This window comes from Macrotis lagotis, chromosome 2 (genome assembly GCF_037893015.1).
Source record: "Macrotis lagotis isolate mMagLag1 chromosome 2, bilby.v1.9.chrom.fasta, whole genome shotgun sequence".
Classification (NCBI taxonomy): domain Eukaryota; kingdom Metazoa; phylum Chordata; class Mammalia; order Peramelemorphia; family Peramelidae; genus Macrotis; species Macrotis lagotis.
The window spans coordinates 252,442,960-252,470,771 of record NC_133659.1 but is presented as its reverse complement, the minus strand read 5'-3'; the positions used below and the strand labels follow the sequence as shown (position 1 = coordinate 252,470,771).

General features: G+C 48.3%; 1 protein-coding gene across 6 annotated transcripts; it reads right to left on the bottom strand.

The window, feature by feature from the left end:
* Positions 1-335: 335 nt before the first annotated feature.
* Positions 336-27,771, bottom strand: ZNF385A (zinc finger protein 385A). 6 transcript variants are annotated; one of them, XM_074225729.1, is made up of 9 exons: positions 27,704-27,771; positions 18,500-18,636; positions 9,647-9,757; positions 7,151-7,313; positions 4,509-4,541; positions 2,292-2,537; positions 1,680-1,849; positions 1,327-1,422; positions 336-1,197 (listed from the first exon to the last, which is right to left on the bottom strand). In XM_074225729.1, the coding sequence occupies exons 1-9, from the start codon at positions 27,711-27,713 to the stop codon at positions 967-969; spliced, it is 1,197 nt and encodes a 398-aa protein (XP_074081830.1). In that variant the 5' UTR covers positions 27,714-27,771; the 3' UTR covers positions 336-966. The 6 variants fall into 6 exon arrangements, with proteins under 6 accessions (XP_074081830.1, XP_074081831.1, XP_074081832.1 ...); XM_074225730.1 differs by lacking the exon at positions 4,509-4,541; XM_074225731.1 differs by lacking the exon at positions 9,647-9,757.
* Between the last annotated feature and the right edge of the window lie 41 nt (positions 27,772-27,812).

Sequence of the window (27,812 nt, the reverse complement as noted above, 5' to 3'; positions counted from 1 at the left end):
ACAACACCGAGGACAGAGAAACATAGAGGCCCCGCCCCCGCCCAAGTTGTGCATTTGAGGGGGCTAATTGGGAGGGGAGTGAGGTAACTGGGCTAGGGATCAGGGAGCAGGGCTACAGCTCTGGGTGCGAATCCTTCGGCGGGGAGCAAGGGGAAGGGGCTTCTATTGCTTTTTGCTCGCTCACAGTTTTGCGGAAGGCAGGGCCGGGGTGGATTCGGATTGGACGGACACCCCCTGCCCCCCTCAGTACCCCCATGGACCATGGGTGCTGGTGAGAAGACAGTGGAAACCCGGGCTGGAGGAAAGAGTACAGGCTAGGGACTGAGTGTATGTAAGGGGGAGGGTGGGGGGTGTCACTGGATGTGTCCACCCCCCACAGATACTGCCCCCAGTAAGGGTTCGAACAGGTGTGGGGGGGAAGGATAGGCCAGGTGGACACAGTGAGGCTGCAGGCCAAAATGCCAAAGTGCTTATGAAGGACCCCGGATCCCACTTGCCCCGCCATGGGGATGTTCACGGAAGCGCTTCAGTTTGGGGGTATGGAATCCGGAGTCCCAGAGTCCGATTATTGCCAAGAAAATCCGTTCCTGACCCTCACCCCGGACCCCGACCCTGGACATGGCTTGTGAACCCCGTTTTTGTGCTAGGTTTGGGGGTAGGTACTGGATGGACATGGCTTTTGGGAGAGGGGTAATCTCCAAAAGGGCTAGGGATGAGATGCCCCTCCCCTTATGAGGGAGAGGGAGGGGCAGGGGTGGGGTTCCCTGAGATCTGGGGTGCCCCCCCTTCTGAAGCCCCCCTCCCCCGCTTCCCCCTTCCCATTCCTGGAACCCCGTACCTCGGGGTGGTCTGGGGGAGGAAAGAGAGACCCCTTCCCAGGAAAAGCCAGGAGGGGGGCGGGCTTGGGGGGGCCCAGAGCCTGGGTCCCAAGAGGAATGGGGGGGAGGTGGGGGTTCAGGATCGGGGTCAGTAGGGGGAGAAGAGGATGGGTCCGTGCGCAGTTCGGATGGGCCCAGGGGCCGGGTGAAGCAGGGGGTGAGTGAGGGGTGGGCCCTGAAGGAGCGGGGCAGCAGGGGCTGGGCGCAGGGACAGCGGGGAGCCAGCCGCTGCCGCCATCACTGCGGCCACCGCCAGGGGGCTGGGAAGAAGACCGCCGGCCAAGGACTTGGGCAGCTCCTTGGAGAAAGTCAGGGTGCCCTGAGGGGGAAAGAGAGGCAAGGACTGGTTACCCCTTGCCTACTAGCTAGAGCCCTGGCACCCTCTCCCCTAGCCTTGTCCCAGCCCCTCCCCTCCCAGCCCCCCTACCCCCCCCAGCACCCGCCTCACCGCCAGGTCCCCAACGCCTCGAGGCTTCTTGTGGCGGCTCAGAAGGGGGTTAGGTTTGCCAGCCATGCCGTCCCGGTGCCGCCGACTGGAGATGTGCTGAGGGAGAGGAGAGCAGTGGAGAGGGGGCAGAGCAAAACTTTAGGAGGAAATCGGGTGGGGGTAAGAATGCATGAGGGAGGAGGGCACTTTGGTCCAGAAGGTTAGGGTCATTGCTTTTTAAGAAAAAGAGGTGTTCCGACCTTGGAGGATGGAACCCGAGGCCACTCAAGTTCCAAGGGGATTAGTCCTTCCTGGGGGAGCACCCTACCCCAACCCCAGGGAACAGATGCCAGATGTGGGGAAGGCTAACTTACCTGTTTTAACTGGATCTCAGAATTGACCTTAACATTGCAGATTTCACAGTGGAAGGTCCGGTCCTGGGAAGGGGCCTCAGGTTCCCCAGGGGTGGGGGGCCCCAGCCTGGGGTACGCTTTGATGGGGCCCAGCCCACTGCGTGCCTCCAGGATAGTCTTGTGCTTGGTACCTGTATGTGAGATTTGGGGAGGGGGTAGAGAGAGGAGACTGGAGGTTAGATTGCCCCCAGGCCTCCTGGTCAGGCCTCTAACATCCCTGCGGGAGGGCATACAGGTTCCTACTCAACACCTCAGCACTTCCCTCCAGGCTCTAGCCCTTAGGTCCCTCCATTTCAAGATTCTTGGAGCTGGGGGGTGGGGGGGGAAGAGGAAGGTTACGCTAGAGTTAGGGGAACAGGTGCTTAATAAATGTTTATTGACTGACTGACCTACCCAAGGGAATTCAGACAACCAGAGAGATAATTGAGGGTTAAGAAAGAGACGAAAAGGGTCAAAATAGAAGTGGGGGGGTGCCCCAGGGAAGCGGAGGATAAGGTGAACCAACTGGCTATCGAGGTCCAAGGCTGGGAGGGGGCTCCAGGCTGGGGTCAGCTGGGGTCATGGGGACTCTACCTTTGTTATGTGCCTCAAGCTGAGATAGGGAGTTCACCGCCACCTTGCAAAGGGCACAGTAGAGCAGTCTCTTGGCTTTTTCTTCCTCTTCCTTGCTGCCCCCTGGAAGAGGGGCCGGGGCCGGAGTCCTCCCCTCGACCTTGGCCCCAGTTCTTCCAGTTTCCGGGACATTGGATGGGGAGGGGGCACCAGGTTGCTGCTTCTCAGGGGATCTAGGGGTCAGACCCAGCCCATTCTCCACCACAACTGAGAGGAGGGAAAAAACACAGGCTTCACAAAGGTTTGCCTCTTGGCACTGGGGAAAAGTTGAGCCTCCATTCCTTATCCTGAATTTCTATAAACAAAAAACCCCAGTCCCCACCCACCCATCCACCTTTGGCTGGAGGTCCCAGCTCCCTGGGGTATGCACCTAGCTTGTCTTTCCAGGTTTTTACCCTTCTAATTGGTAATGGCCAAGTGGTTCCCCTCTTCCCTCCACTGATCTCCCCTGCAGGGAATGAGCACATCCCTCCCTACTTAGCAGAATCCTGGCAGGCTGCCTGGCTAGGCTGGAGAAGCACTGCTGATCTGGACCCGCCCGGCCTGGCCTCACTCGGCTTCGGGCCTGCTTGATCCCGAGGGCCCTGCCCCACCCCCATAGAGGAAAGCTGGGGGGGAGGGGAGTTGCAATGGAGAGGTACTGAGAAGGGGGGAGATGGGATCAAGGAGATAGAGATGGGATCAGGGAGAGTTAGAGACTGAGAGACAAGATAGACAAAGATAGACGGAGAGAGTGAAGAACAGGGACCAAAGCTGGGCTGCTCTATAATTCATGGTTCCATTAAAGATGCACAGGGTCTAGTCCTGGGTCTGGGCTCCAGCCTCTCAACTCTCAACGGGGGAAACTCCAGCTCCTGCAGATGATCCAGTTTCCAGGTCAGAGGGAGGCCGGGACTTGGGGGTGAGGAAGGTTGATTGAAGAAGGGAACAACACCCTAGAGAGCCATCCCAGGCAAGAGTCTGTCTGTCCAGCCTACTGTTTTTTCCTTTCTCTCCCTGTTATTGTCTCATCTAATAATAACAATGATCATAGCTGACATTTGGATCAGACTTTACTGTTTTCAAAGCTTTATTCCCCATGATTTCATTTGATCTTTGCAACAGTCCTGAGAGGGAAACAAGGAAAGCATCACTCTGCTTCCCTATGTTCCCTCAACCCACCTTTTTTTTTTTTAAGTTGGTGAGAGAATCAAAGCTGAGAGAGGTAAAATGAGGCTCAAAGACAGGAAGCTTTTACTAGATGCAAGGGGCAGCAGTAAAAGACAGCCCTTCTGTGTCTGTCTGTCTCTCTCTCCCATTTCATTTCCCCTTAGCCTTAAGTTCCAAGCCTAGATACCTTCTTCACATCCAAGCTTAGGGATGATGAGTCAAGGAGAGGGAGGAAGAATAGGGATGCCTAGTTCCTCTGGATCAGATTGTGACTGGTAGCTGATGCTATGATATCAGGATAATGGTGGGGAGGATGCCCAGTCCATGACCCCCCCACACACACCTGTTCTCTCACTAAGCTTCCTGACTCTAAACTGAATTCGGAAGGGCAGTAGGCAAAACTGGGAAAGAGGATTGTAGGTTCAAAACTGGAGGGGATCAGGGCAGCTAGGTGGTGTAGCGGATAAAGCACCGGCCCTGGAGTCAGGAGTACCTGGGTTCAAATCTGGTCTCAGACACTTAATAATTACCTAGCTGTGTGGACTTGGGCAAGCCATTTAACCCTGTTTGCCTTACAAAAAAAAAAAAAAACAACCTAAACAAAAACAAACTGGAGGGTATCTCAGAGGCCATCAAACAAATAAGGAAGGTGATATCCACAGACAAGTGACTTGCCCAAGGTCACATAGCTAATTAATAGAAGATCCAGATACAAAACCCAAATCTACTGACTGCCAGTCTAGCTCCCTTTTTTTATTGTTCCTGAATAAATAAGAGTGGGGTACAGAGGAAAGATGACTCAGGATTGATTCCTGGACCTCCCCTCCCCTGTGAAGGGGCCTCTCTTCTTGGGGAGGGGAGCCAGCTCAAGACATTGCCAATTCCACCTCTGAGTCATGGGGCTGGGCTTCAGGGAAGACAGAAGGGACTCTGTGCTAGGAAAAGCTAGAGTGGGGTGTGGTGGGACTAGGGGTGACAGGATGGAAAGTCTAGATCACTGGGGGCTCTGGGCTTGGCTCATGGGCTTACCTGGGTAGGGAGAGCTGAGAGCAGAGGGAGAGACTGAAACAGAAATGTAGAAAGGATAAACCACTCAATATATATGTGCAGGGATGTGCAAATTACTTGGGACAAGCAATAATTTTGATATGTTTTCATATTGTGACAGAATTGATCATTCTTGTGTGCTTTTACTGATTCTAGTCTGCCTCAGAATACTTTCCCTTGACCAGACTGGTTTCCCCACCTTTAGTTAATTCTGTCAGGTGAATGCTAGATTTCATGTCATATATACATATTTTATTGCTATCTTTTGTTGTGTTTTTAATTCTGTGGTTTTTAAGAGTGGATATCACTCCAAGAAAACATGCAAAAGTGTCACTCTTAATGAGCACACTTCAATGACTGTTAGAGATATTACAGCAAGCTATTGGTGTGGGGAAGCCAAGCATTTCAAGGTTCATTCAAGCCCACAAAGAAACAAGATCAGTTGCACTGAAGCACAAAGGAAAGTGAGGTCAACAACAAAAAACAATGCCAAGAAATGGAAAACTATTGCTGTGAAACAGCCTAATTAATTCTCAAAAAACAAGCAAAGACCTTCAGAGAGACCTGGCAGCTGGATGGATTGTTATTGATTCCTTTACAATGCATTGAAGGCTCCTTGAACTTGGAAAAAAAATGAGAAGACAAGTTAAAAAAAACAATTGCTAACCATTGCTATGAAGAAAAAATGCTTGTCATGGGCAAGACAATATAAAGACTGAATAACTGACAATTGAGAAAAAATGAGATTTTTTACTGTGGAAACTTTTTCATTCAAGGATGAATTCATTCACTGAATTCATTCATTCATTCTTTCAAAACTGTCATCAGAAGTCCAAGCAAGCCTATATGACTTAGGCTTCTTCATCACTAAACTATCCACCAAAAAAATAAAGTTTTGTTTTGTTTTAATTTTTAGTGGCCCTTAAGTCTTGTCCCCATTAAGAGAATGATGAAGTCTCTGTTAAATATGATATACTTCAAAAGTTGAATTGTTCTAGAATTATGTAAGTTCTTAAATGGAGATGGAATAACTCTCCACAACATTGTGCCATGATACTTCCTGAAAGGATAAGAAATTTACCCTAGAGATGGAGATAAATATGCCTCAATGACCTAGGAACTCACCTGATGAAAATTCCATTGAAAATCCATCGCCTATAATTAAGGCTCAACTTAGAAATGTGGATTGTTCCTCCTAAGGTAAACTTAATCTCCAATGTGATTAAAATTTAGTTTTATAATGAGGAATTAAAGAATCTGTGTCAAAGTCTTATAAACTCATTGCAGAATCATGTAAAACTACTGATTATGGCAAAGGGAGGTCATATTGCATATTAAAAATTTGTTAAAGCTGTAAAAAGTTGTAAAATGTAAATGTTAAATGTATGTCAATAAATTTTATTATTTTAATTAATCCCAATTTGCACACCATTGTACATACATACATACATATAAAATATGTTGTTTTCCTCTCTACATCTGTATGTATATTCCCTGTCTCTTTATGTGTATATTTGAAAAGAGAAAGGGGAAAGAGGGGGAGAGAGAGGAGAGAAACACAAAAAGAAAGTGAGTGAGAGAGAGAGAGAAATGGGAAGAGAAACAGAGATAAGGGGTGAAGAAAAAAGGGAAGGGAGAAAGGATGGGGAAGAAAAACAGAAGAACAGAAGGGAGAGAAAAGAAGGGGGGAGGGAGAGGGAGGGAGAGATGAAGAGAAGAGAAGAGAAGAGAAGAGAAGAGAAGAGAAGAGAAGAGAAGAGAAGAGAAGAGAAGAGAAGAAAAATAGAAAAAAGAGAGAGGAAAGGAGGAGGAAGGGGGTGAGGAAGGATACGGTGATAGAAGTTGAAAGAAATAGAGGCAAAAAGAACCAAGTACGAACAAAATCAGAATTTCAAAGTTGGAAGGGACCTCAAAGACCCACCTAGTCAAACTCATCTCCCCCAACGAATTCCACACAACCAAATATGTGGTCATTTATCTTTTTCCTGCTGTTCTCTGATGAGGTAAAAACCATTATGTCCCAAGGAAATCCTTTATACTTCTGAACAGCTCTAAGTAGTTTCTCTCCATATTAAGCAAAAATTTGCCTCTTTGTAACTTCTATTGAGTGTTCAACCAGGTTAAATGTCACCAGTTTTTTCAAGTGATCCTCATGTGGCCTAGACCTCAAGCCCTTCATCATCCTGGCTGCTCTCCTCTCGATGGTCTTCCACTTATCAACGTCAATGCTAAACTCTATTTACCACTTGAGATATGATCCAATGAGAACAGAGTATTTATCATCTCCTCTGTTTCTGGAAGATAGGCCTAAATGTAACCTGTTAGCCTTTTACTGAGTTTGAAGTTCACTGAAATCCCCAGATTTTTTTTCCCAGATAAAATATCTCATATATCCTTCCTTCCTTGGACCTGAGACAGAGATAAAGAGCCAAGTAGAGAGAGATAGAAAGACAACCAGGAAGTTTCAGAGAAAGTGTGTGTGTGTGTGTGTGTGTGTGTGTGTATAACATGTATCTATTATATGAATACAATATATGTCGATATAATAGGAACATATAATAGATTTTTGTGTGTATGCATGTGCATAGATGTATATGTGTAAATCACAGGATTGACAGACAAACCTGGACGAAGGGCCCCTCCATCCTCACTGGGAGGACTGTTGTTTGATGGTGCTGGGTCTCCAGGATCCTTGACGACAGGCTCTTTGCCCCGGGTCTTGGCAGCTTCAATGCCTTTGACACGTCGGGCATGCCGGTTGCCCTTGTAGTGTGCCTCTGCCTGGCTCTGAAGAATAGAGGAATCAGAAGAGGGGTTGAGAATCCATTCCTTCCCTCAGGACCTCCTCACCCTGCATCCCCTCTCTGCACTATCCTCTCCCCCCAGAAGTCTCACTGCCAAGGGACTGCCTGGAAGAGGAAGAGAGAATTCTTCTAGAGGATCATTTGTACCTCTGCATTTACAAATGTTTACAAATTATCCTAATTCTCTTTTGGATGTTTCATTGAGGAAAAAGAAGCAGAAATATTTCTTGTACCCAGAGATTCATATTCTCAGGTTCTAGAACAGGAGATCTGAACCTTTTCTGTGTGTCCTGGACCCCTTGGGCAGACTAGTGAAGTCATTAGACCCCTTCTTGGAATCACCTTTTTAAAATGCACAAAGTAAAAATACATGGAATTACAAGGGAAATCAATTATATTAAATAGTTATTAAACTATATGTTATATATACATATATGTATTTATATATGTAAGTATGTTTATCTAGAGATATAGCTATAGCTATCTCTATCTAAAACCCACACTGAGGGACCCAAGGTTAAGAATATCTTTTATTTATTTTATTTTATTTTAGGTTTTTGCAAGGCAAATGGGGTTAAGTGGCTTGCCCAAGGCCACACAGTTAGGTAGTTATTAAGTATCTGAGGCCACATTTGAACCCAGGTCCTCCTGACTCCAGGGCTGGTACTCTATCCACTGCACCACCTAGTCGTCCCAAGAAATCTTTGAGTTAGTAATACTCTCACCCCATCTTGCTCTTACCTTGCCCCTATACCCTGGCCTGCCTCAGACTACCGCTCCCTCCCTAACTCTTGGAGATAGGGGAAGGGAGTCCGTGCCTCCCCAAGAGCAGAATGTCAATCCATTCTTGGGAAGGGCCTGGATGTCATTCTGGTTGCTACCCTCCTCAACTCTGAGATATCCCCACTCCTTATAGCCTAGCCCTTTTTCAGAGTCCCTGTTTGGGCATAAGGTTCAAGGATTGGGTCCAGAGGAATATATGCCTACGTCCCTGTCCTTACTGCCCTAGGTTTTGTTTCCCCTGAGGTCTCCATGGAAGAGACCCTGGAGGACCCTGGCCACAGGCCCTCTGGATCAGCTTTCTAGCTCTAGCAGAAAAAGACAGAGACAGAAGCAGAGACAGCTGTCAAAACAGAACCCACAGTAGGGGGTGGGAGGGTGAGGGTGAGGTAGACAAGACATTGGGGGGAAAGGGGAGCTGTTTGTCTACTGCCTGGATCTCTATATTATTGCTGGTGACCATGGAAAAAGTTTTAGGGGAATTAGATACCTGGGTCCTGTACCTGGGCTCTGAGTGAGTAGACTCATACCCTGGACTTTCTTTACCAAAACTTCTATCTGCTTCCCCTCCCCCAATCCTTTGCTGGGTGAACAAGATCCCAGGAGCCACAAGGTCCCTGGGACAGAGGTAGGAATGTAAGGGGTGGGGAGGAGAAAGCCGACTCAGCAGGCTGGATGGAGAGGAGAGGTTGGAAGACTGAGCCTGGCAGCATGAAAAAGGGAGAAGAGAATAAGAAGGACAGACAGAAACGAAACATTCAGATGTTCAGCAGAATGAAATATTGCTGTTTTCCCCTAAAAGATCTCAAAGAACTTAGATCACATAAAAATTCTTTTTCTGTTCTATATAGCAAAAACTTATTCAGGAGACTGTCAGGAAAGATTAGGCACCTGGGTTGTGTGGGTGGCTCTTTCTAGGTCCCTGGGGCAGATGAGGGGTGTGTGTGTGTGTGTGTGTGTGTGTAGAGTGTATAGGTGTTAGTGGGTTGAAGGGGTGGTGAGGAGATGAGGTGGGTGAAGGAAAGGGAAAAGGAAGCTACATGGGGAAAAGTCAATCATAAATCATAGACTCTCCTTGTTATCATACAGGAAGATGAGCTTCCTAGCCATTTCCCTGGCTTGATGACATATAACTCCTCTTTTACTCAAAACTGATCTCTCTTTTTTTGGAAATTCCTCAGGTCAAGGAATATCTTAGCTTTCCATGAAGATTACAGCCAGAGGGAATTGAGGGGTGATCTTGGAAAGGCCAACTTGTCTGAAGGGGGCCTGAGAAGAGGTTTGCCTACAGGCTCTCCAGGACCAAGAAATAATACAAGTTCATTAGAGTAGCCATTTGTGTAGCTAGAGGGTATTGTCAACTTTGTGTCCAAAGTAAAACAATCCCTGTCCCTCTCTCTTCAGTGTCCCCCAGCTCCCAAGACACCCCCCCACTGTGCTTCCAGATCCCTCCTCTCTCCCACTGATATCCCACCAGCCACCATCCTTGTCAGGTTCTGCCTATCTTTTTCCCTTTAGCCAATTTGGGTCCCTCACCTGGGAATTAAATCGGATCTGACAGACGTTACAGGAAATGATTGGCCGCTTGGTCTTGAGTAGAGGTCCCCCAAAGGTGTGGGACAGCACAGCCTTCTGCACGGGATCCATCTGAGGACAGAGTCAGGGGATGAGTCACGGACCCTAGCATATTGCGCCAGTCTCCAAAGGCTGAAAAGGCCTATCCTCTTTCAGCATCTCCTTACGACAACTTCCATGTTGGCCTTCCTGACTCCCCAACTACATCTGAATACAGTACTCCCAATTTCAATGAATTCTCCTACCTCCAACCCTAGTATTTCCAATCCCAACATCCCCAGCCTTGTCATTCCCGTCTTCATCTCATTCTTTCTGCCATCAGTCATGGCTAGTGAACTTCCAGACCAGTTCCCACAGACTTAAGTGAGATGAGTGAGATTCTTCTCATCTCCTTCTGGGCCCTGCCTTGGACAGGGAATGCCTTGGGGACCTAGGATACATGGTAATGGAATGGCAAAATAAATTACCAATGACCCTGTCTTGAGCTTTACTCTTTACTCTATGCTTTGTGACCAGAGAAAGTCCTAAGATGTAACTGTGGCTGGAATTTAGCAAAAGGGATTGGGTTGGGTGGGGAAAGCCAAGAGACCCAGCCCCTCTCAGAGTTTCCCCTGGCTGAAGGAAGAAAGTTAGGAATCTTGGGAACCATCTCTCTCCCAGAGCAGCAGGGCCTCCAGGGCCAGGGTTGCTGTGCTGGTCAGGATTTGAAAAGCATCTCCCTAGCCTGGGAGAGATGGGCCAGCAGATGTCTTTTCAGCAGCTTGCCAAGAGCCCACATGGGAAGGGGAGGAGATGGGAGTTCCTGTTAAGACATCTTCTGCCACAGGGGGCCAGGAGAGGCCAAAGGATGGAGCCAGGGGACCCCCAGCACTGGACAATAGTTTTTCCTCCCTGCCCTCATTTCTAGCCCCTCTCTTCTTAGGGGGCCTGGGAGTGGCAGGCCTGGAATGCAGCTGGGAATGGGGAGGAATGGGTGGTGACAGGGACCACCCATAGGAATGGGGCCAAGCTGGGGTTGAAGAATAATCATCCAGATGGAGGGGTCAAATGAGGGCGGGTAGCGGGGTTTCAAAATCCTCAGCTTCACGACTGAACTCTCCTTGGCTGATTTCACTCTTTCTGGAGAGATTTGGGGTTTGAAAAGTGAATCAGGGAAATGATCAGAGAAGATGAAGGCAGCTTGGATCCCACCTACCCAATCTCCAGTAACTGCCGAAAGAGGAGGGAAGAAATTTACAGTTGGACCACCAGAAAGAAAGGTCATTGATGTGGACCACCATTCAGTGCCTTCCCCTCAAATTTTGGTAAGGATAGTACTGATAGCCTTAGTTTCATCCAGAAAAAAAAAATGCTTGATTGACAGGTGTCAACATCTACTTTCCCCATCCCCCTGAAAGATCAAGCCCACATCTATGGAAAAGCCAAGCAATGGAAGTGTGTGTGTGTGTGTGTGTGTGTGTGTGTGTGTATGGATTAAGCATGCTGTGATGAGTCTTTGTGTATGGGTGGGACGTGAATGGGTATCATGTGCTCTTTATACGTCAGCTGCTTATCTACATCTATCTTTGTGTGTATAGAGCTGTAGACATGGGTGAATGGCTGTGTTGTATAATCTGCATTTGTATTTATCTGTGTATATGTATAATGTGTATTTGACATTCATATGAGTATGTACATTTATGTGTGTGTGTGTGTGTGTGTGTGTGTGTGTGTGTGTGAGAGAGAGAGAGAGAGAGAGAGAGAGAGAGAGAGGAGTGAGAAGTGACAAAGACTCCCTTTCTAGACCTAGGCCTGCAGAACTGAAACCATCTTTCCCTAAGATCCGAAACCTTACCTTTCCTTTCCCTATTGGGTGGGACCCTTGACCCCCGAGTCCTCTGCTTCTTCACATGCTGGGTGGGGGTTGGAGATTTAGTCCATCCTGAAACTCAATATGGGCCAAGAAACCCAAGTCGGTTGAGCTGGGGTAGAGAGAATTGTGTGTGTGCGCGCGTGTGCGTGTGCGTGTGTGTGTGTGTGTGTGTGTGTGTGTTTTGGGGCTGGGGAAAGAAGGGTGGATGAGAGTTTCTACCTTCTACCCTCAATGCTAAGGCCTCACAGAAATGACAATGATTTTGACAGAGTCCTTTCTCCATCACTTCCCAACTGCCCTCACTCGACCTTTCTTGACCCACAGCTGGCTCTGGCTAAGTCTCTTTCTCCCCTCCAGAAGCTTCCTTATCCTACCCCCAGGTTCTACCAAAGGTCTAATTTAATGCTGTAACTACCAGATTTGGGGGTGGGGGGGTAGAAGGAAGGTTGAGTGATATTCAAGTCATACAATTCCCTTCTGGATATCTTCCTTCCTAGGAAACTGGAATGAATGTCAATCTTGGTGTTAGACTGCCTGGGCCCAATTCTATCCACAGAGAAGGAACGGATCAGGCCAAGGTCAGGGGGACTTAAGTGACCTAGCTCCAAGTTCTGAATGTTCCACAGCCCATCCCCATCCCTTGACTCCTTCTTAAGAAACAGGGTCCTACTCTATGAGGGGGGCTCCCAAAATATATTCCCCCTGATGCCCTCAAGGACTAAAAATCAAAGTGGATTGTCTTCTTGAGAAGCTAGGGAGGAATAAATTAGGAAGGCGCTATCTGTGTGTCTTGGGGTGGGGGAGGGAAGGAAGCAGGGAGAAACCAGAAAGGGAAATTGAGGAGGGGGCTTTGGCTCCTTCCCTTCCATAAGGCCAGGTGCCCTTCTATTGATTCCTTCATCCTTTTCCCAGACCGAACCCCCCCCCCCTCCGCAGAATTAAAAAACAAACAGACCAGGAAAGAGGACGGATAGGAAGAGGAGAAGGCCAGGGATGGGGGCCTGGCGGGGAGGGACAAGCAGGTCTGAGGCACGGGAGGAGGGTGAGGGGCTTGTCTGAGGGGAGCAGGTGGGGGGCTTGGAAGGGCAGGAAGGAAGCCGGGGGGATGGAGAGGGCACAAAGAGGGCAGGTCTGGGGGCAGAGTCCGGGCCCGGAGCAAAGGAAGGTGCAGGGCTGCGGGGCGCGGGCTCTGCAGGGGGGTGGGAGGCGCGGCCGAGGTCGGGGGCGCCCCAGGCTGGGGGCGGGGGCCGCGGGGGGGCCCGGGTTCGGGGGAGGCGGCTCGCGGGGGGGGGGGGGGGGCGGGCGGGGGCTGCGGCAGCGGCGGGGGCCGAGGGGGCGGGGGTCCGGGGGCGCTTACCCTGCGGGACCCCGGGGGCCGCGACTCCATGGCCCGGGCTGGGCGGACCCGGGCGGAGGGGGCCGGGCCGGGCCGGGGACGCGGCGGCGCTCGCTGCCCGTGCGGCTCGGGGCTGTGCGGCCGGGCCGGCCGGGGGAGAGGAGGCGGGCCCGGCCGGGGCCCCGGCTCCGCCTCGGAGGAGGGGCCGGGGGCGGGCCCGGCGAGGCAGGGGCGGCGGGCCGGGCAGCCGGGGCCGCGCGGCGCCCCCACCTGCAGGCGGCGGAGATGGCGCCGGAGCCCAGGGTCGCGTCCCCGGCCCCTCCCTGGACCGGGACCGGGACCGGGGCCGGGCTGCAGAGCGCATCAGCACGGCCCGGCCCGGGCGCCTGCCGGGCCTGGGGCCGGGGCAAGCTCGGGCTCCGTGCTGCCCCCTGGCGGCCGCGTGCGGCGGGGCGCGGGGCCCTCGCATCCCCGCTCCCCCTCCCTCCATCACGGACCCCGGACCCGCGCGTCCTGGAGCAGAGACGGGGGACAAGGCGGGGGCGGCTGGGGGAGGGGCAGGGGGACAACGGGGCTGGGGGGGAGCGCGCAGGGAAGGTCAGCAGAGCCGGGATCAAACTTTTGGGTCTTAAATTATTTAAAACTAGGGGGGCGTCTACACCGGCCCTGGAGTCAGACGGACCTGAGTTCAAATTCGACCTCAGACACTTAATAATGACCTAGCTGTGTGGCCTTGGGCAAGCCACTTAACCCCATTTGCCTTTCAAAAACCTTGGTCCTGGAGTCAGGAAGACCTAAATTCAAATGCCACCTCAGACACCAGCTGTGTGGCCTTGGGCAAGTCATTTAACCCCATTGCCTTGCAAAAACCTAAAAAATAAAAATAAAGCTATCCAGGATCCTTCCTTTAAAGGGTTCCAACTATCAATGATATTAGGAATTAAAATGCGTGGACCCCTGAAAGGATCTACAGACAGCTGTGGAGAAATGAACTAGATTTGGGATCAGACTCAGCACTGCCACTCACTAACCTGAAAGGCAAGCTCCTTGAGGGCAGGGACTGATGATGCATTTTTGTCTTTGGAGCCCAAACCCCAAGGACATAGGATAGATTGGAATGGAGACTCGACCTGTGATTTCACTGGTATGGAGAGCTTCCCCCTGGTATCAAGGCAGGTCAACCCCTTCTCTGCAGGTAAAGCTTTAGAGTTGCCCAGAGAAAGGAGGTTAAAATTGCGCTGGCTCAGTATCACGTGACCTGTAAAGAGTTGGAAGGATTTGAACCAGGGTCTTTCTGGATTCAAAGCCTCTTGTCAGTGTGCTTCTGGCACATTATAGGTGTTTAATTAATAATAAATTGTGTGACCTCATTATGTGCCAATGACCTGGCAAGTCACTTCCTCCCTTTGGGTCTCTGTTTCCTGATATGTAAAATGATAGGGTGGGCCTTCCAACTCTTAACACAATAATAGTGTGTTCTACTCCAGAGCTGACTACTTATCTGAGTTGGAAATGAGAGGAAAGAGTAGGAAAATTCCTATTGTTAGCCTCTGATCTTTCCTAACCACCCCCCTTCCCCCATCCTCTCTGACTTCTCTGGGGCATCTGATACTGCAGACAATACCTTGTTCCTGAAACCTTCTCCTCTTGTCTTTTTTGATCCACCACTCTTCTGGCATTGTCTCCCCCCCCCCCACACACACACAGTCCTCCCCACCTCTAGTTTATCCTTCTCTTTTTCCTCTTAGCTGGTTCTTTTTCCTATTTCCATCTATAGTTAAGTGACCTGTTATTATTATCTCTTTGCAGTTTAAATCAATAATATTCACATATCCAAAGGTTTAATAGTTTACACTAATGGTTTCAAAGTCAAATAGAAAAGGGGAGTCACTAATCCCCATAATGACTTAGTCTTAAAATATATTATCTATGTTTTATTGTATTTGTCTTTATATTTCCCAGTTCAGGCCACTCAGGAGTGTTTAGATTTGATGTCCCTGGTTATTGTAACTTTTTTCCCCCCACAATAGCTCTACTGAGCTGGTAATTAGTGTTTGTATCCTTATTTCCATTTTACAGATGCAAAACTGAGACTCAGAGATGTAAGATGACTTGTGCAAAGTCACAGTACTATTCAGATTCAGAGTACAGATTTATGTCTCCCCTGGCTTCAAACTCTTGCTTATTCCATTAGACTATTTGTGATAGGTTCCAGGATAATAGCTAGCTCTTCTGGCTTTTGAAATAGTGAGAATAACAGAGGACCTGCTGTTCAAGGACCTGGATTTGAATCCTGGCTCCCTTCTTTGCACAGGTAGGGATTACTGGTATGGAATATTATGTACATAGTTACTCTCAGCCTTAATCACACATTGGTTAGTTCTGCTGAGATGCTTTTCTTTTTCTTTTTCTTTCATTTTTTTTATTCCCTGCGATAAGAATCTCCCTCTGGGGATGGGAAAGAGATACATTTGGAAATGCAAGGGATTTATAAACAAAATACATGAATGAGAATTTGTATGTGTGGATTTTTTTGTTTGTTTTGTTCTGGTTTTTTTTTTGTTTTGTTTTGTTTTTTAAGAAATCATGGCTCACCATATTTGGACCCTATTTCTTGAGGGATTTGGTCTAAACTCTAAATGATCTCCCAGCTAAACATCTCTGGAGCACTCTTCTCAGTCCTAAATTTCTAATGCTCTTTTGGGTCCTTTTTATTCCTACATCCCTTTTCATGCCTGAAACTCAATGTGCCTGAGACTAAACCCATCATCTCTCCCCCTGCCCCCAACTGAACCTACTTTTCAACTCCCCTATTTCTGTTATTGTCACCTACATTATTTCAGTCATTCAACATGGAGACCAATAATCAGTCATCTTAGACACCTCCCTATCACTTCAACAATTTTACTTATGAAATTCCAACTCTGTCTGTGCAAGGCAGGATGCTAGGGGATGATGACACAAAGATGAAATAAAACATAGCACTACCCTCAAGGAGTTGGTGAGTATTTGTTAAGTGCCTGAGCACTTGACCAATGTTATCTCATTTGATTTTCACAGCAACAACACTGGGAGGTAGATGCTTTGATTATCCCATTGAATAGCTGGGAAAACTGAGGCAGCCAAATTAAATGACTTGCCTAGGGTCTCACAACTAGATCTGAACTCAGGTCTCCCAGAGCTCAATCCATCAATCTGAGCTGTCTCTAGCTGACAAAAACAAAGATAAATACACAAGTAAACTCCTTCTACAGTTCCTTTCACTGCCTTCAATATACAAATTCACAGCCTGTAACTTTATCCATGTAGAAAACAAGAGATAAGGGAACTCTTTCCAGAAATACACAAATGTAGATCTTAATAATAAGGCTGAGGGGGGCAGCTGGGTGATGCAGTGGATAGAGCACCCACCTGAGTTCAAATCCCAATCTCAGACACTTATAATTACCTGACTGCTTGGACCTTGAGCAAGTCACTTAACTCCATTGCCTTGCCAAAAAAAAAAAAAATGAGGAAATAATAAGGCTGAGGGAATTGCCTGAGGTATATAGAGGTTAAGTGACTTGTCTAAGGTCACACAGTAAATGTCAGCAATCAGGAAATTTGAATGTTTCCCTGACATAAATATTGTACACATACATATATAAATGTGAATTATATTTATGTGTATGTATACTTATAGTTTTAGAGTTTCCTGAAGCTCTGGTTAATTAAATTACTTGCCCCTGGTTACCCAACTAATAATTCAGTCCTGAACTCCAACCATGCTACCAAGACATCATGCAACTCCCCCCTTTTTTTTTTTTTTTTAGGTTTTTTGCAAGGCAGATGGGGTTAAGTGGCTTCTTGCCCAAGGCCACACAGCTAGGTAATTATTAAGTGTTTGAGACCGGATTTGAACCCAGGTACTCCTGACTCCAGGGCCAGTGTTTTATCCACTGCACCACCTAGCCGCCCCTGCAACTCACATTTCTAACCCTTCAAGGGTTACAAATTATTTTCCTTACATCAAGCAGTTTTGCCCTCATTTTGCCAATGAGTAAAAGGAGCTCAGAGGTAGAGGTTAAGTAATTTCTCCTTGGTAATACAATTGGTAAATGTCCATTTATACCATAGGACTAGTTACCCTCTGTGTAACAAAGAAAATACTGTAACACAAAAGTCTTGAACTTCAGGTGTTAAAAGGTACCTTGGGGTTGAGTGTCACTGGTTTAACATACTGGCCTCTCCGAGGGTGGGAATTTCAGGCTACAACAGCCATGCTGGATATTTCAGTCTGACAGAATCTTGGAATTTAGAGCCAGAAGCGCTCTTAAAGGTCACTTGGTTCAACTCTCTCATTTTACACTTTGCCAGTGTTATCTCATTTGTAAGTGAAGTGAAGACCCAGAGAAACATATGAGCTGGGATTGGACGGGGGTCCCCAAAGTCTTAGGATGGTTTCAAGCTAATTAAAACGTACCCTGCCTATTACATAACCAGTTACTAATGTAAAATTGCAAAACCTCACTTTGTAGTCTGATCACCCATTTAAATTATAGTTCCTATAGAACTGTTGCCTATAACGTGGATGGCACCAACATTAAGCTTTTTAAGACCTTTGGTGTTGGGAGAGCTCTCAGAGGCTGTTTAGTCTCATCTACCACCTCCTGGACCAGTAGTCATTCATCCTTTAAAAAGCCTTCCTTCTTTAGGGAGTCTTCTGACTGTTGGTGATTTTCCCTTTCCTTTGAATTTTTTCAGGACTTGTAAGTCTATATAACAAAATTTGGATACTGTTCTCTATTAATTCATGATGGTGTTTCATTTAAGTTAATGTTATCTCTTTAGATGATAAACTCCTTGAGGGTAAGACCTATTCTTATATCTCAAATCAAAAGCATCAGATGAGATTATTTTTTTTACAGTACCTAGCACAGAGCCTTCTTCTTCCCTTCTTTTCTCTTATATTATCCCTCCCAGAACCCAGTACTAGTCTGGGTACATCATAAGCATAAAAGAGTAGTCTTGGTATGGGATTTTAGAGCCAGAGATCCGAATCCAAGCCCAAGGTCTTATATGGATACTAGCTCTGTCTTCATGGGTAAATAACTTAACCTTCTGAAGTCTGTTTTCCCATCTGTTAACTAATGACAGTGATCCCTTCCTCTCAGAGTTGTGAGGAAAACATTTGTGTACCTTCCAGAGATAGAGAAATGAGAATGGCTATTTTTAATATAGAAAGGAGGAGACCTGAGGAGAGATGGGCAATAAAGAGGAAAATATCTGAAGAAGAGAGTGGGGAATTTGATCTAAGGAACTGAGTAGGGGTGTTGTATCTCTTGGCTGCTTTAGGTTAGAGATACAATCCTTTGTTTTTTGCATCTTTATTAAGTAGGTCTTTAATAAAAGTAGCACTGAATTGAAATTGAGGGAAAATTATGCCTTTGGTCTAAGGGGAGAGTGTAAATGTGACTTGAGGGGGAAAACAGGGATTTGAATCTGCTGAGAAGACAAGGGGTCTGAGAGATGGAAAGAGTGGGAGATGGAAGGTAAGGAAGAGACAGAGCTTGAAGAAAGAGGAAGGGGCTTAGAGGTGGAGCCTAAAGGAAGAATGGGGAGGAGGAGGGAGCTAGGTCATCCTTACCGTGCCGAAGTTGCTGAAGAGGCTCAGGGTGGGGGCTGGCTCCATTGGGAAGGGCAAGATCTGCTTGAGGTCCAGGGGGGGCTGCATGATGGGGGGCGGGTGAAGCAGAGGGAGGTGCCCCGCTCGGCTCAGGCTTCCTGTAGCAGGGAGAAGGTAGGTTATAGGGGGAGGGGGAAGGTCGAGGGGTGGCAGTTGTAGACTCTGCCCTCCCCAACTGCAGCCACCTTGTCTGTCTTCTTCATCTATGCCCCTGCCCCCTCCCCTCCATACACACTCCATGGGGCTTCAGCTATATCTGTGCTATATATGGCGACAGAAACAGGGAGGGCACAACTCTTTCTCCCCCCCCCCCCCCCCCCGGCTGGTTTCACTTCTCCCTTCTCCAGAACTCTCCCATCCCCCAAGATCTCTAAGCACTTTTCAGACCCCAAACACCTTCTGCGTTTGATGAGCATGGAACCCAGATTTCCCTTCTCCCTGGCTCTATCCTTCAGGAATCTGGAACTTTTCCTCTTCCCTGAAGATCCCAAAGCCCTTAGCACTCCATAGGAAGAAAAGTCATGGACTCTCCCAGTCAGAAGGAACCTCCAAGGTCATCTAATTCAATTCCCACTCCAATTATGAATCCTAGTTACAATATCCTGACAAGTGGTCATTCCAAGCCTCCATTTGAGGACCTCCCATCATGAGAAACTCACTGCATCCCAAAGCAGCCCCTCCCCTCTGCCCCACTTTTCCAGTAACCTGATTGGTTGATTCTCTTGGCCAGGCTTGGAGAGGGGGGGAGATGGGAGGACAGGGGAGGGAGGGTGACAGGGGCAAGACCTAGGAAAAGGAAATTTGTCAGGCTTGAGGTCCTGGGGCAGGGGGTTGGGAACAGTATTCCAGGGCAGGGGGCATAAGTGGAAGAAAAGGGAGAAGCAGCCCAGAAGAGGGAAGAAAAGAGAAATGAAAGAAGATCCTAGCCCAGGTGACCCTTCCCTCCAATGAAAGGGATTAGGGATGGGATATATGGACCTAGGAAGGGAGAGAGAGAGGTGACTCAGTTCTTCTCACTTTGGGATAGCTCCAATTATTAGTAAGTATTTTCTCTCTGCAGCTGAAGTCTGATTTGATGCACCTTCTGCTCATTCCTCTGCATTTTGCTTTCTGGAACCAAGAAGAGCTAGTCTAACACCTTTTCCCTAATGGCCTTCTTGTGGCATGATTTTGAGGTCCTTAAACAGCCCTCAATAGCAATAAACCCTTTCTAAGAACAACGTAGAACTGATTGAAATATTCCAAGTGTGATACAGAAAAAGTCTCTGGTTTGGCATGGGGGTAGAGTGCAAATCCTAGCTCTGCTCATTTTGACTGCTGTGATTTTAGGTCAGTCATTTCACTTTTGGAGGTCTCAATTTCCTCATCTGTAAAATCAAGGCCTTGAACTCAGAGTCCCTTCCAACTCAAAATTCTGACCTTTAGAATCTCCCCAACCTGAAAAGGAAGACAAGATCTGACCAGGCAGAAGGCAAAAATATCCTCTCTCTCTTATTTAATACTTCTATTAAGAAAACAAATTATGCAGAATACCCCAAATGGATCATTAAGAGTTAGACACAACTTAAAACAACTGCACAACCCATTGCTGTGCAGCAATGAGAGCCCACTGAGGTTAAAAAACACAAATTTACAGCTGATTCTGTCAACAAAAAGCCTTCAATTGGTTGTCCTTTCAGATGATAGATATAGACTATTAGATTAATAGGCATTATTAAAGATATTTCTCATACAATAAGAAAAAAATAAAAGAAAATGAATTAGGGAGAGAGATGGCTCCAATTCAGCTAAATGATCCAAAGGAGAAATGGAGGTCTGGATTTGGGGGGGGGGGGAGAGGTACAGAATTCCTTAGTAGCCCAGAAGAACTCTTAAGTAATGTCTAGGTGGCTGGGATCTCTGGGCCTAGTCAGGAAGATGTGAGTTCAAATTAAGACATTTACTAGTTGTGGGAGTCCCATGACCTCTGTCTGCCTCAGTTCCCTCAACTGTAAAATGGGAACAATAAGAGTACTCACTTCCCAGAGTTGTTTTGAGGTTGCAACGGGATAGACTTTATAAAATACTATAAAATGTCTAGCATAGAATAGGTCCTTAAGAAACATTTGTTTCGGGTGGCTAGGTGGCATAGTGGATAAAGCACGGGCCCTGGAGTCAGGAGTACCTGGGTTCAAATCTGGTCTCAGACACTTAATAATTACCTAGCTGTGTGGCCTTGGGCAAGCCACTTAACCCTGTTTGCCTTGCAAAAAAAAAAAAACCTAAAAGAAAAAGAAACATTTGTTTCTTTCCCCTTTCTCTCATTCCAAAGCTTAATAATCGACAATCCTAAAAAAAAAACCTAAAAAAAGAAACATTTGTTTCTTTCCCCTTTCTCTCATTCCAAAGTTTAATAATCGACAATCCTATAAAATGACACAAAATCAGGAAGAGAATTTTCCAAGAAGAGTGTGTAAATAACCCCTGGATCCTTCTCCAACCTTCTCCAACTTCTTTCCTCCCCCCTCCTCCTTCCTTCCTCCCTTTCCCTCAATCCCAATTGAGTTCTCTCTCACCCAAGCATCTCCTGCTTCTCTTTTGAAGGAGGAAGCAAGTCCAGGGCAATCAGAATGGGGAATGCCTAAGTCTGAACCAAAGGAGGAAATGAAAACCCTAGCCCTCCCAAACCTTGCTCCTCCACCCCACCCCAGCCAATCAAAAAAGACCAACTGGGGCCCACCTAGGCAGCTATTTGGGGGGAGACCTGCAGGGCCTCCACCAGGCCTGGGGGAGCTCCAGGGCCTTTACCAGCTCACCCCACCCCACACACCACCTGCTTTTTCCCAGGAACAAATGTAGAATCAGGAGACTGAGGGCCTGGCTCCTGCCCCTTCTTTCTTTCTTTCAAGGGAGGAAAGGATCTCCTGGGTCCTTTTTTAAACTTCTCCTTTCCTCCCTCTTCCAGGCTTCTCCTTTTTCCTCATAACTGATGGAATTCGTGCCCACTGCCCCAGGCCACTGGCCCCAGCCCCCCAGGGCTCTAGGCTGGACAAATTCCCTTTTCCTGGGTCCTGCCCCTAACACCCTCCCTCTCCTATCCCCCCACCCCCCCAAGCCAGGCCAAGAGAATCGACCAATCAGGATCCTGGAAAAGTGGGGCAGAAGGGAGGGCGGGGGAGCAGGGATTAGGGGAAGCAGAAGAGCGAGGGAGGGGGTGGGGGAGGACTCGGGCTCAGCTCAGGGGTAAGGGGAGTTTGTCCCTGGGGTCCTGGGGCATCTCCTCCGCTCTGATCTAGGACTGTTTGGCCAGGATGTCTGAGGTCTGGTGCTCCATCTCAGAGGTGCAGAGGGAATGGGGGGCTACTAGAGGCTGGGGGTCAGGTTGGGGGGCTGAAAGTGGATGCTTGAGATATTTGAGTTCTCTAGATTAGTGGCTAGGGAGCAGGACACTTGGGGTCCATGCCCTCTGCTACCTCAGATCTGAAGAGAGGAGGAAATAGAAAAGAAAGAAAGGGATGGGAATGCTCAGTGACTGGGAGAGGGATTGGAGGGAGGGAGACAATTTGGAACTCAAAATATTTTTGTAAATGTTTAAAATAAATAATATTTTTTAAAAGAAAGAGATGGGAATAGATACAGGGAAAGAGATGGACAGACTCTGGAGAAATGGTGACAGAGACACTGGGAGGGAAAATGGCCAAATAAGACTGGACAGTAGGCTATGGGGGTACTTTGGACACTTCCTCTCCCTATTTTACGCTCTCCTGCCCTCTTCCTCCCCCTCCCCCTTATCCCTTGGTACACCAGGTCTGGGCAACATTAACTAACCTAGAGTGGCAGCAGGGAATGGTGTTAGAAACCTGAGCTCTCCCATAGCCCCCAGCACCCTCCCTCTCCTCCCACCCCCCACCACAGATGGCTAGGAGCTATCACTTCTACTCCTCCCTCTCAGCACACACACACACACACACACACACACAGAAACTGGAGGCTGCCACTTGGGCCACTGTGCCCATTGCCCAGACTTCCAGGATCTTAAATGCAGTCCCTCTCAGTGATTTCTACTGCCCCTTCTCCCCCCCCCCCCCCCATCCCTAGGATAAGCCAGGACAAGGAGGGGAAAGTATAAACTTGCACCCAATCACACCACTCCCCTCCCAGCAGGGGCTTCAATCCTGAGCTTTCAAGCTTTTAAGATAATTTTGGGGAGAAGGGAGAGGGATGCTTTCTGAATGTTTGAATGTCCAGGGCTTTCCCAAGGAGGGGAAGAGTGGTACCCATCCAACACCATTCCCCATCCTTTTTTTTTAAATCAGATTGCACCCCTGCCTTTATGTATTTGTATCGGTCCTTTTAGATTATGGTCCTCATCATTTGTGTGGGATGAAACAGTAGGGGGTTAGGGGGTGAATAGGGACATAGAGAGAGGCATTGTGGGAGGAGCATTTGGGCTTGAAGTCATGAGACCTTGGGCTCTGATGCAAGCTGTGGGATTATCTAATAATTGTCATTTAACCTCTGTGAGCCCCAGTTTTTTCATCCATAAAGAGAGGGAATAATAATATTTGGACTCTCTCTTGAAAAGGATGTTGTGAGCTTGCCATGCTACAGAAACAAAAGTTATTCTATATAAAGGGCATAGGGCAGGTATGTTTGACCCTATTCCCTGAAATGCCTCTCTTTAGGATAAAAGACTTGGAGGAGGCCTGTGAGATAGTCTAGTTCTGTTCCCTCAGTTTACAAATGGAGAAACTGCGTCCCTGGAAGGTTAGGTGCCCAAGGTTACACAGGTCACAAGAAGCAAAGCTAGGATTCAGAACAGGTCCTGATACTCTAAAACCAGAATTCTTTCTACCCCTCCCTTTGGGGATATTCTCCTATAAACCTGGGGGACCTCCAGGTTTGGTTCGGGGTGGGGCAAATGAAAGACCCCTCTTTCTAGGGACTGAGGACTGCTTCTACTTTTTCATGAGGACACTGGGGGAGGGGAGGAAGTAAATCCAGGATTGATTTTGGGGAAGGTCTCCTACCTAGTAAGAGATTAAATTGGTTGTTGAATAGAATTGGATTTGATTGGGCTAGATGAGTCTGAGTGAAAAAAGCAGGAGGGAACCCAGGTGTCTTGGTAGCCATTTGAGTGGTTTGAGAGGCAGGTTTGGGCTTTGTTAAGTGGAAGGGGTTGTGCAGCTAAAGGGAGGGACTGGATCAAGGCAGAGGCAAAGAAGAGACGCTCATTAGAGTAATTGCCCTTGGGCAGAGAGAGACCTACCCTCTTTGAAGAGGCAGCTGGGTGGCAATAGATAGAATGCAGGTTCTGGAGTCAGGAAGCCTCATTTTTCTGAGTTCAAATTTGACTTCAGACATTTACTAGCTGTGTGACCCTGGGCAAATCATTTAACCCTGTTTGCCTCATCTGTAAAATGAGCTGGCACACCAGTCTACATCTTTATCAAGAAAACCTCTAATGGATTCAAGAAGAGTCAGACAAGACCTAACAACAAGGGCTTTTAAAAACTTAATCTCAGTAGTCTAATCCTAGAGGCAATTTCAGGACTTTTTAAAGATGTCTGTCTTCAACACCAACTTTACTCCTACATCTTAATTTAGCTTCATTTCTTCCTCTATTTTCCTTCTAACATTTGGCCCTCCTCATCCCATCTTATCTTGAGTCTGATCCTCAGAAACCTGTTGGTTCTTGTTAAAACCCACCCCTCAGCCCCTCTCAGTTAGGAACTCGGGAATTTCTAGATCTAGTTACTAAGGCTCTATCTCTTAGTGTCTTCTCCTAGTCCTGGGTATGACCATTCATTCCAACTGAGACAAAGTGGGTAGATCGAAAGTCTTGGGTGGGGAGGGGTGGGAATGAGAAAGTCTTGTGGCCACGTGGGCATCAAAATGAAAATTAGAATTCAGGGCCAAAGATAATTGGAATGGAAAGGGAATTAAGTAGGGTCAGACTCAGGTTAGAGGAAGGTTCAAGCTGAGATTAGGATCAGATCGAAGAACTGAGAGATTCATTTTAAGGGTGGGGGTAGAGTCTAAACCTGGGAGAAGTAAAGGCAATATTAAGATCAGAATATTGGAATTAGGGTCTCAGTAAGAGAAGAAGACACAGTCGAGTTGAAGGGTGAAAGATGAAGATAGAGACTGAGGTCAAGGTCAAAGCCTTGGAGCAAGGATGGCATTCTACTCAGTTCAACAAAAATAAGTAGATCCAAAATCAGTCTGCTTGTCCCTGGGAATTTAAAAAAAAGATAAGCATCAAGGTATTTATTCTCTGATAGTGGGAAAAGCCATGGACACAAATAATCTTGAACTGAGGGAAAATGTTAAAAGTGTTCAGAGAAATCTGAGGAAGAAGAAATCACTTTTATGCGAGGTGGGGGAGGGGGAGATATGAAGGGGAGAAGAGTCAGAGAATCAGTTCGAGAAAGAAATGGAAGAAATAGCTCTGATCTGGACCTGGAAGGAAGAAAGAGACTTCAAAAGATGAAGAGAAGTGAGTTTGGTGGGGGTAACCCCAGTAGTCCTGGAGATTTAAGAGGCAAGACCCCTGAGGAGACAGTTACCTTCTAGGAGATTTGCAGTAGGGAGAGTGAATAGGGTGGTACTGGAATCTTAGGGGATTTGAACTCATTTCCTATTCCCACTCTCTTTCCCCAGTTTTTTCTTATTCCTATCAAAGGAATGTGGGGGGAAGTGATGGGAGTGATAAATTCTTGAGTCAATCTTTCTTTGAATCTTTTCCTCAGTTTCCCATTTCCGGGAAGGAGGCAGATTAAGAGCCAGAAAATGCTTTGAAGTCAAAGATGAAAGGGATAGGGGGATGATTATGAACAACTATTTAAACCATCATTGGTAATAACAGCTCCCCTCCCCCCTCCCTACTACACATTCACACACATATACAGCCTGGGGGTAAGGAAGATGGGGATGGGGGAGGGATGGCCATAGGTTTTAGAGTCCTCTGGGGGATAATCAGACTAAACAGTGAAGGGCAGAGACAACTCAAGAGCTGTCAAAGATCTCTATTTGTAGGTTAGAGTTAGAAACAGAACTGGACCCCAGACCTAGAATCTCTAGCTTTCTCAGAATAAAACACGAATTCAGTCCTGCCAAATCCAAAGCAATCTACAATCTAGGGCTCAAAATCTAAGATTTAAATTATAGAACCTAAAACTCAGACTTTGGGGGCACTTTCTCTCCCCCCACCCCCCCTCCTCTCTCTCTCTCTCTCTCTCTCTCTCTCTCTCTCTCTCTCTCTCTCTCTCTCTCTCTCTCTCTCCCTCCCCCCCTTCCTGGCAGGTGTGGAAGCTTCACCTCACTCCACTCTGCCTCTTCTCTCCCTCTTTTTCCCCACTGTTATGTTTGGCACAGGGTAAGGGGTTATTATAGTGTCTTCCTGGGAGATGTGAGGAAAGGGCACTCTGAGGAAGGAAAGTTGGACCCAAGCTACTGCCCAGGTTTTATGTCATTTCTCGAGCCCAGGTATCTCCCTAGTACTATGGAGCAGTAGGAAAAGAATCACTTCAACCAACTTATCTTGAATCTGAATTTTGTTGTCACTGAGGTCCCAGGTCCCCAGGGTGTGTGGGGTCACACAGGCCTGAGGAATGCTGAGCCTCTGGGCTGAAGGCCTAAGCTTTGGGGAGAGGGGTACTCCTAAGAGGATGAGGAATTTGAGAATTGCTGACTATAACAGTCCCTCCTTCCTCCACAGTGGGGAGAAAAGGAGAGAGAAGGTGAGAAAGAGAGATAGGAGAGACAGAAAAAGAAAGGTGGATCATGAAAGAGAAGAGAAAAATGATTGAGGGGAAGAGATGTAGGCAGAAGAGGAAGAGAAGGAAAGAAAAAGAGTGGGTTAGAGGAAGAGAAAGATAGGATAGGAAGGAGAGAAGGGAAAAAGAGCCAAGGAGGAAAAAAGGAAGGAACAAGGTTACTACTAGAGAGGAGGGCTGCTGTTAGGCCTGGAGCAGAGTCCAGGTGTCCTCAAAGTGGGGGTAGGTTAGGAAGTAAGAATTACAGGTGGCTAAGTAGGGGGAGAGGGGTATGCTTCCCTAAATGGGGGGAGGAGAGTGAGGAACCAGCCTGGTCAGGGCCAGATCAGAGGTCAAAGCAGGGCCTTCAGGAATTTAGAGGAAGGCAACAGAGTGAAACAAAGTCAGAAGCAGAGATAAAGAAGACCAAGAAAGAGCCAGGCTCCCACCCCACCCCCATCCCCCAGGGCTCCTTTCGATGTAGGTCACCAGGGATGGGGATGGTGTTGGCTGTGGGGCTGTCAGAGGCCAGACGGAATCCCCTCCCCCCTTCCTTTTACCCACTCCCCTTCCAAGCCTGGCTTCCCCCAGCCCTGGGCAGTAGTGTAGGAAGGAGAGGAGGAGGAGGAGGAGGAGGAGGAGGAGGAGGGTGTGGGGGTGGGGGTAGGGAGGGTACAGGTTCCCAAAGCATAGAACTAGGAGTGGGGCAGGTTCCAGCCTGTAGGACCAGGACGGTTGCTGAGACAGGAGCAGAGACAGGATCTGAGCCGCCCAGGCCTTTGGGATAGGCAGCTCCCCACCCCCTCCTCCCATTCCCTACAGCCCTACCCCACAAAACCCTCCAAGCCTGGTGACCCCCTTCCCAGGCCTCGGAGCCCTGCCCCTTCCCCCCCACAGCACCCAGGCCCCAGTCCCATTACTCTTGTTCCCCCATTCCCCTCCTCCAGTTCTTCTTCCCTTACTGCACCCATAGTCTTCCCAGACTCGCTACCCCCCCCAGCCCCAATTTCCTCCTTGCCCTGCCTCCATCAGGTCCAAACTCTCCCAGCCCTCTCTCCATCCCCCTGAATCCCCCCTTGCTCTCAGTCTTCTCCCCCCTGACTTTGGCTCAGGAGGCTGTGGATGTGGGTTGTGGAAAGGCGGTGGTGACGGTGCAGTTCTTCCCGCCCCCCAGGCCCCCAAACAAGCCCCCTCCTCAATCCCAGACTGCGCTCATAGAATATTCATGAGGCTCATGAATATGCCACACACTCATTCGAGGAGCCTCCTTCTCCCCTACCCCCATCTCCTCTCGTAGTGGGGGGAAAGGGGACTCCGGGGGGCACAGATGTGGAGCCAGATGTGGGGGGAGGGGGAGCCCGCTCTGACAGCAGAGTGCCGCCCCGCGAGGCTGAGGATGGGGGCGCCCGGGGGTCCGGAGGCCACTCACCGAGGATCATGCTGGGGACGCGGGCGCTCGGGGCTCCGCGCGGCTCGTCCCGGGGCCGATCTGCCCGGCCTGGGGGGGCGGGGGGTGGAGCCGGGGGCGGAGCCGGGGC